At 40.5% G+C, this 9,402-nt stretch overlaps 1 protein-coding gene across 12 annotated transcripts in view; it reads left to right on the forward strand.

The window, feature by feature from the left end:
* Positions 1 to 8,532, forward strand: part of LOC136433741 (echinoderm microtubule-associated protein-like 1) — a 44,177-nt gene extending 35,645 nt beyond the window's left edge. For all 12 annotated transcript variants that reach the window (XM_066426213.1, XM_066426211.1, XM_066426214.1 and 9 more), the window contains 11 exons: positions 716 to 850; positions 1,159 to 1,258; positions 1,615 to 1,772; positions 2,245 to 2,370; positions 2,978 to 3,109; positions 3,809 to 3,965; positions 4,517 to 4,614; positions 4,946 to 5,033; positions 5,570 to 5,665; positions 6,137 to 6,267; positions 6,481 to 8,532. In XM_066426213.1, coding sequence (XP_066282310.1) covers positions 716 to 850; positions 1,159 to 1,258; positions 1,615 to 1,772; positions 2,245 to 2,370; positions 2,978 to 3,109; positions 3,809 to 3,965; positions 4,517 to 4,614; positions 4,946 to 5,033; positions 5,570 to 5,665; positions 6,137 to 6,267; positions 6,481 to 6,609 — 1,350 coding nt within the window. In that variant the 3' untranslated portion in view covers positions 6,610 to 8,532. The remainder of the gene's footprint in view (positions 1 to 715; positions 851 to 1,158; positions 1,259 to 1,614; positions 1,773 to 2,244; positions 2,371 to 2,977; positions 3,110 to 3,808; positions 3,966 to 4,516; positions 4,615 to 4,945; positions 5,034 to 5,569; positions 5,666 to 6,136; positions 6,268 to 6,480) is intronic.
* The last annotated feature ends 870 nt before the right edge of the window (positions 8,533 to 9,402 follow it).

Below are 9,402 nucleotides of genomic sequence, written 5' to 3' on the forward strand. Positions count from 1 at the left end.
ACACAGGCTTCACGCTAATGGGAAACTTTTGCGAAATCAATGCGTGCTTGAAAGGTCAAGAAATCCTTTAAGGCTTCAGATCTGAAGTGTCTGCTTCCGCATGAGAATGTCAGTACTTACACTTGGCTCTGTGAAAATGCCAGTCAGATTTAGAGTAGTTTGTTCATGGTGGAGTGGCTTACTTGGAAGTGGTGGTGTAGGACTGTGATAGTACTGTAAGTGAAAGTGAAAGTGATCTCGATCCAGTCTAGCTCACTGAAGAGCAAGTCTTCCACTGGTTATGAAAGGGGAGACAGATACCGACAGTATGTACAACTAGTGTTTACAGGTTTGTGGTACAGTACCAGGGAATTAGAAAGTACAATTAACAGTCGACCACGTTTTAATGTCCCATCTTAAGGACTGTGACCCTTTCCGGCCGTGTGCTTGTTGGGTGAGTGACAACAGCCGAGATTCGAACTTCTACCCTTTCGATGCAGAGGCAGAGTTGCTAACCACTGGACTACCTCCATGATATAAATTCATATTCATAGTTTTTGGCTAAATACCTGTTTCACAATTGATCTTGCTCAGTCACTGATGTAAGGTAGTGGATGCTACCTGAAACGTCTAACCGTTTCAAAAATCTATCCAGTTGTTACTGGATGTCTAACCTTCATTGATGTACATGTTTACCTACATGAGAGTACTGTAGATAACCGAGTGTCTGTTGCAGGCTGCGAATGAGCCGGTGTTGGCAGCAGAGTTCCACCCTACGGAGAAGAACCTGATCGTGACCTGTGGGAAGTCCCACCTCTGCTTCTGGACTCTGGAGGACAACAAGCTCAGCAAGAAGCAGGGGGTCTTTGAGGTGAGCCTGTCAAATTTCTGTATGTGGACTATGTAAATCAATAAGGTAGAAGATGGGGACTTGTCTGGTCGAGTCATGGTAGAAAGCTATCGATAAAAAGTCTTGCTCTGTTGTTTCTCTTCATGTGAAAAGTTGTTTAATGTATATTGCCATCTAAGTTGACCATCTTAGATGTTGAGTACATGCTTAATGAATTGAACTCATTGAGAATTGGTTCATTTGCATACATTCGATGTGTACTAGTATGTATAAATGTAGAAATGAATGAAAGACTGACAATCAGATTAAACACTCCCATTGTTCTACAGAAACATGACAAGCCCAAGTATGTGCTGTGTCTAGCCTTCGCTGAAAATGGAGATGCCATCACTGGAGACTCCAATGGAAACATCTTTGTCTGGGGGAAAGGTGTGTTTTGTCTCCTCTTTATAAGATACCAGCTCAGCAACCATAGAGCCATCTCCACTGATAAGTTCCTGGAGAATATGTAATGTCATTACTCATTCCATGGCAATATGCATTGCTATAGCTTCAATGTGTAGTAGGAGTTGGTATCTTTTGGACTTCTCCAAGGTATATCTACATTTTGAATAAGTGCATGGTCAGTATTATTGTTTAGTTTTTTTAGCACTGTTCATCATCATCACCATCATGATGGTTTGATATGGCTGTACTGAGGTTTTTCAGCATTAGACATTATGTCCCCAATGCTGACAGCTTCAGTAGTACTTTATTTTAACAATGAACGCTGTTTTGCTCGCCAGGTACCAACCGTATCAGCTGCTCCATGGTGGGTCCCCATGACGGCGGGATCTTCTCCGTGTGCGTGATGAAGGATGGCACTCTGGTGTCTGGTGGAGGGAAGGACCGCAAAGTCATCGCCTGGGACAGGAACTACCAGCAGACCGGGGCTGAAAGCGAGGTCGGTGTCCAACCATGACAGAAGTCTAGACACTCGTTCAGAAATTACTGGGTTGTAGAGATAGATATTAAACTTATAACTTCTCATTGGAGTGAGACAATAAGCTGTGTTTAACGTGATGTGATGCGGTCAGAAGGAAATAGTGTTTCGCCTTTGTTAAAAACTTTTGAATCGAAGGACAGTAGACAGAGCATAATGAAGTTTGATTGTTTCTACAAGACTACATTCTTTAGAAACTATTATCAGATGATGTGATTGCCTGTCTATTTTTTGCTTTTTAGATGTACATATGTATGCACAATCTCATGTACTTAAACGTTTTTTGCTGTGGTGCATAATATAAAGAAATAATAATAAAGTCCAGCTGAGATTAAAGATGACTGCCAGGGACGTATTGTCCAGTCACTGGAGGTTATTGAATAGATTTGTATGACAGCAAGTTTTGAAACAGCTCACTGCTCTCCCCTGACAGATAGCAGAAGTGACTGGGCCTGTCCGCACCATCACCCAGGGGAAGGGTGACGACGTGTTTGTGGGAACCACCCGGAACGCCATCCTCCGCGGAAGGGTTGGAGAGCCGTTTGAACCTACTGTTGAGGTAAAATGCACACAAGAGTTTGTGTATGACAACCAATTCCTTCATTAGATATTAAATATCAGATGTATACAGTCAATACTACCCAAGAAGACTGCTCAGGGGACCGATACAATCTGATCAGGCAGTCACTATGGGCAGGATTCTTGATGCTTTATTTTATTGCCAAAGATTCACATCACCCAAATGTGGTGACATTCGCTAGGTGATCTTTATGTACTGGTGGTCACTTACACAGGTTTGAATGTACTTCTAATTCAACCTTTAATCATACATGTATGTTGCACTTGTTATTTGTTACTAAACAAGAATGAAACCTTATTTGACTGACTGACTGCTTGCTTGCTTGCATGAATGACTTACTGACAATGTTTTGATGTGTTGCATCCAATGTTTTGATGTGTTGCATAACTAAATGTACTTTGTCGTTTTTTTACCAAACATATTGTGATCATTTATTTCTCCGCCAGTGTTGGGATGTGAGTTTTACCTTTCTACTTATAAGCAATTGTAGTTTTCTCTGTTGCAGTGAGAATTTATCCTTTGTTAGTCTTTCTATGGTTACATCTGCTTGTATTAGTTCGTATATCTAATGAATACCATTTTGTAGGCACATACTGATGAGCTGTGGGGACTGGCAGCCCACCCGAACCAGCACCTGTTCCTGACGTGTGCTTACGACAGACGAGTGTTTCTGTGGAATGCTGACACCCACACACCTGTCTGGTCAAAAATCTTGGAGGTTTGTATCTTGATATTTCAAATATATCGTATTTTTAGTGATCCTAGTATATGGAGGTCAAATGATGTACAGACTGCCTTGTCACTATTACTCCTTGCAAACCAGCTTTGAACACAAAAGAGATAATTTGTTAATTTTTGCATAGTGTTTGTTCTTATTGTTAAACAGTTTTTATCAATTTTGTTCATTATACACTTGTTTGTGCTTATCTAGATTAAACAATTTTATAATTTGACAAGGCACTCTTGTCTCAAGTGCTACATTTGTATGTGTGCTGTACACATTGCAGTACCAACTCTGTATGCTAGATGGCATTCATCACTTGAAGGATGATCATTCAGGAAACTTTACGAGGGATCAATTTAGCAACAAGTTAGCAAATTTGGCAAGAGACAGTGCAGTTTTGCCATATCAGGTTGTGAGTTTTTCCTGCTGAAATGTGAAATGTTTATTAACAGTCATTACATTTTTGTTGCCAAGTATCAACAATGTGATATTTTCTGTGGATATGTAAGCTCACAGAATCGAATTGATATAAGAAATGGGAACTATCAGTTAAGAGTTTTAATGTTGATGTTGCTGATCAGATTTATCAGTGTATCTGTTATGTTTCTATATTCTCTGTGTTATGTCTGTGTTTCATTATGTATATATGTTTCTGAATTTCTAGATATTACAAATATTGTTTCTGTGGATTAGGACCCTGCCCAGTCAGCCGAGTTCCACCCCAACGGGACGGTTGTGGCCATCGGGCTGCAGTCCGGCCGCTGGCTGGTTCTGGACACGTCCAGCAAAGACCTGGTCACGGTGCACACCGATGGGAACGAGCAGCATGATTGTGTACGCTACTCGCCTGGTAAGGATTTTCTGTATCTATATTACTGTAGATCTTGAAATGTTTGCAGTTCTTATTTTTGTAGTTTTGTGGTTGACCTCTCCATTGCGAATTCATGACACTTCGAACATGCATTTATTACTACTGTACTACAGAATTGTTTCAACTGCGAGCTTAGAACACCATGAAAACCCCGTTCTACTGCAAAATGAAGTCCCTGCGGAAATAAATGGATTTACAGTATATTGCACAGCCTGTATAAGCGCCCTCTGGCATGAAACATCAGCTTTGCAGGCATACCACTTACAGCTAAAGCTTCCATTTAGAGTTTACACTTATAGTTTTTCAGTAGAATATGAGTCTTCATGATGAACAAAATGATTGTCCTGAATAATTGGACAACAAAGATTATGCACTTAAGCAATGAAGATCTGAATTGTAGTGCATCTGTAGTCAGCGTAATGTAAAGGATGGTGGAAACAAGAATTGATATAAGCTGAACAGTGAAGGATTTTTTTCATGAAAGTGTCCTGTTAGCTGAGACTAATTTCGTCATGCCTCACTTCTCATAGATGGGAACTTCCTGGCTGTCGGGTCTCATGACAACATCATCTACCTGTACTCTGTGACTGAGGAGGGCAGGAAGTACAGCAGAGTGGGCAAACTCACTGTGAGTAAAACTCTGTTTGTTATGGATGGCTTAAAATTGAAATGCAATAATCCTCAAAAGTACAATGTTATTTGTTTATCATGAGATTTTTTGCACATTGTGTCCTGAAGTTAGACATGGTTCACAAGTGCCCTGTCACATTACAAATTTAGGTTATGATCTTGATAGACATACTGTTTATTAGTATAAATACAAAAGAAAACTAAAAACTGTATCTAAACATTTAGTACAAGACATATGTAAACCTGAAAAGATTCCCTGAAATCAACCTTCACCACCATTAAAGTAAGCTTGACCTGATGTAATGTTCCCTTGCTTTCCTCTCCTACAGGGCCACTCCAGTTTTGTAACCCACCTAGACTGGTCCAGTGATAACCAGTACATCCGGAGCAACTCAGGGGACTACGAGATTCTGTTTTGTAAGAAAATTCTTGCTGTAACAGTTTTAAGAAGTAGGGGCTTTGTTCTCACATCATAGATTGCCTTATTTTGTCAAGAACAAATATAGGATGTAGGTTGCATTATGGAATAGGGGACTATGGGATTCTTTATTGGGTTTGTGTTGTTGAATTGCCTTTTTTTGTCAAGCACAAATATAGGATGTAGCTTGTAGTATGGAATAGAGTGTGACTTTTTACAGTGGAAAGAATGCCATAGTACGAAAAGAAATCAAGACCAATCCCACTCTAATGTTCCTTTTTTTGTTAAGTTGTGAATAGCATAATATACATGTAGATGGCTTATTCTGAATCACTTGCTGTACAGTGTTTATGTTGGTCAACAGACCTTCAATTAAGGGGACAATGACTGGCCAGGTCAGGCTAATCTACTGAAGGTATTACAGGTCATCAAGGCCTCTATACAAAAAACAACAACTGCTCACCCTCACAATATCCGACCCGATCCTTGTTTGCTCACCCTCACAATGTCTGAACCATTCCTGTTTGCCTTGCAGGGAGTGCTGCGATGTGTCGTCAGGTACCTGCTGCAGCCTCCCTACGAGATGTGGAGTGGGCCACAGCAACATGTACTCTCAACTTCCAGGTCTTCGGTAAGGGTTCATTCTCTATTTTCTGCTCCAATTTATTCCTAACAACTCAGATTTGTGACATTCCAATCTTCAGTGTCTATTTTGCAGTAGAGCTGTGGTGCAAAGTGTAAGCACCTCACTGACTCATCATATGGATCAAATTCAGTAGATCCAGATTGTGGAGCTTTACACCCCCGCTCGAATTAGAACATGGAGTGAAGGGTTCCATCAGAAATCAGATTGTCTTTGAGGGGACGTAAGCCTTCAGTCTTGCGTATAGGGGAGCCTCAGGCATCAAGCCCCTGCATGCTGAAGAACCCAGTGAGCACATTTATTCAGGAGAGTAGGGGTGACCAGGTGTAGTAGTCCACTGTGTTCTGCTGCTGCAGTCTTTCTTCGAATCTCTTCACTGCGTCCATGTACCTGTATGCCTGGGCAAATTACGCACCCTCACAGGATTACCAAATGAATGTTATATGTTGTTTTCTCCAGGCATGTGGCCTGAGGGTTCAGATGGCACCGACATCAACGGCTCCGCCTGCTCCAAGTCTGGCAAGCTGCTGGCCAACGCTGATGACTTTGGGAAGGTCAATCTGTTCAAATACCCCTGCTGCCAGTCACGGGTGAGCCTCTTGGGTCTGCTAAGATGGACCAATTTTTAACACATTCATCATACAAACATTGCTTATAAGATACCTCCTTTGTATGATTCAGAATCGCAAAGTCACAGTTTTGACAAACTCTTGTTCCATAGTTCCATATGATCTATTAGGTACGATTTTTGAGCATTGGTATGATGTATGCTTAATTTTTCACCATGGATCTGTGTTTTCCAGTCTCCCTCCCACAGCTACCCCGGCCACAGCAGCCATGTGACCACAGTGGACTTCCTCCACGATGACAGCACTCTGCTGTCCACTGGAGGGAAGGACAACAGCATCTTCCAGTGGAAGGTTGTCGCTTAGTCCAGACAATGGCCATCCAAGTCAAGACTTCCTTCTATTGTGTTGACAAGATGCAGAAAATGACCACATGAGCTATATAGGGCACTTCTGTCATACCCACCATTCGTATTATATAACTATTGTTGAACGGAGAACACTGAACTCAAGGATTAAAAGTTACTACTATAATTCTATTCTATCACACAACTTCCAGCTACATTTTGCTTTTTGAAGGCAACACTTTTGTAAACCTGAGGTATGGGGTATCGCCATGTCTTGTTTCTGTATGTCTATTTAACTGAAGAAAAGATGCAATACACAAGGCATTTGTACACAAGTGTGCTTTTATGAGATGCAGCAGTACATATACAGATGTATGCATCAGTGCTGTGTGTACTAACCTGTTTACGGTGCTACTCGTGCAGCTATCCGTGAATCTAGTGCTCGTGGAACATAGGTTCCTCATTTTTGTGTACAACTTCATTTTGCAATATCAGGTGTATCATAGTATGATACTGCCGATACTACATTACACAATGTAAATGGTTTATCACTAGTTGGCTCAACACAGCGCAGTTAAAGACAGATATGTTGCACACTTTTATATTATAACGTGGTTATTAATTGCACAAGATGGTGGCAGACCTGTTGCAATATGTTGTGTGCTACTGAATTAAATGCAGTAACTTGTTGAGAGACTGCAAGGAGCTCTTGTACATGTACATGTAGGTGATAGGCATTGTGATGTGCACCACCTTCTTGGTCAGTCTACTTCTACCTGAACTTTCCGAGACCTTTGCTACTATCTGACTTGATATGTTGGACTTTATACATACAATAAGTAGATGATGTAGTGGTTCACTGACCTCAAAATATACTAACCCTAAGCAATTATTAAAGAATTTGTTGGCAAGGCAGTGCTGTGGGAAAGTTGCTTGACCGTCTAGTCTTGATGAGCAAACTGGTGTGTCGTCGTACAATACCTGCAGTCCAGGCATGGGTGCTGCTGCTGCTTTGTATCTGTTGCCTTTATGGTCCACTTTTATAAATGGAAAAACTAAACATGAGATAAAAAAGTGAATTGCGGTATATGGAAAGTGAAGTTATAAAGGGGAAAGGTGTGGAAACAATGCACAGAAAGTGGGTCCATTTCATCATGTTCATACTACGGTTTCACGAGTCCCCTATCCCATCGAGAAAAAATACATTTGACCACTATGTGCAATATAATGTAAAAGTCTACATACATCTGTGCAAAGTTTTGTTGTGCTATTTTTTTTACTGTAAGTATGAATATGATGTGTTGTCAGCAAACCTCGACAATTCTTGTCCAGCAACATTGTCATAACTTTTACATTAGTCATTTACTTTGACTGTCTCACCAATTTAAAGGCAGTCTTGTATAAAGGATAGAGATTAAGTGTAGCAAGACATTTCTTATCATTAAGACACTTTCTGTTCAACATCACAACACTAGAAACAACATGCCTATGCTCCTTGAATACATAATATTATACACTGTACCTGTCTTAGCATGAAAGTTCATGTGTGTTGGTATTTGGTAAACAGATGAACAGAAGACTAAACTTTACAAAACCAACACTGTCACTTGAATGATTTGGGACTTACCACAGAAATTTATTCCAGTGTTGGTTTGGTTAAGTTTATTCTTTTGTTCATACATAATTATATACATGTCATTTGTTCATACATGATTATATACATGTAACGTTACATGTCAGTCATGTAAACACTTTGACTGGATGGAATGGGCCCACTGCTCATGTGCCAACTATACTATGGTGCTGTGGTGTAACCTGTCAAATTAAGCTCACTACCGGTGGAGATTTATGTGGAAACATCTGTGATCAGATCAGAGGAAGACTTTTGTATGGTATTTATTGATGAAAGATGTACCTTTCAATTAAAAGAGATGCTTTCCTATTTCTTCTGTCTCATGAGGTGGTCAATGTTTTACCAGATTTAGACTTGATAGCTGCACTTTTTGCTTGGTACATGTATTTGACAAGTACTGTAAATGCGTAGTTTTTATTTTGGGTAGGAAGAAAATGGAGTGTTTGCGCTTGTTTTCAAGTTTGCGCTGAAAGTTCATTGCGAAAACAGCAAACATAAAACCACTGTGAACATTACTGCATTTACAGTAATATGTGGGACTGAGGTATGAGATAAAACTGTTGTCAGACCATGTTCATACCAGGCCTTGCAATTCTGGATACCCAGGCTTGGGGTTGATCCCAATTTTCAAAGCTCAATCCATCTCAGGAGGTGGACCGTTCATACCAGGCTTCACGCATTGTGATCAATCATGTGCTTGGGTGAACCAAGCTTTGTAAAGTCTGATATAAATGGGGTCCAATTGTCAGGTTTTTAACTTCAGTGCAAAGCCATGCAGTCTTATCTTGCTGTTTTGAAAGCTTGCATATGTCACCAGGGAGGAAGTCATAAAATATTAAGAGGTCTTCATTAATGTGCGGCTTATAATGGCTTGTAAAATGCCACGTTTAACCCTGGGGGGTTCCCAACGCTCTCACAAAAGCGGATGCTGCTCGATTCAACAATAGCTCGTAAATAGATAACAATGTTCGCAAGTCCCAAGACAGACATAAGATACTGCTCTGAGATATTTGTAGATATGACCTCAGTGATCACTAAGTGCTTGACCTATACTGACAGTGTTTTCATCTGCAAACAAAACATTCTGAATGGAGTATTTTCTATTCAAGGGACTCGGGACAATCCCTGATTTGTGTGAACAATCCCTTGTGAATATCGGGATGCTATATATGCACCCAT

This window comes from Branchiostoma lanceolatum, chromosome 4 (assembly GCF_035083965.1).
Source record: "Branchiostoma lanceolatum isolate klBraLanc5 chromosome 4, klBraLanc5.hap2, whole genome shotgun sequence".
In the NCBI taxonomy this organism is placed as follows: domain Eukaryota; kingdom Metazoa; phylum Chordata; class Leptocardii; order Amphioxiformes; family Branchiostomatidae; genus Branchiostoma; species Branchiostoma lanceolatum.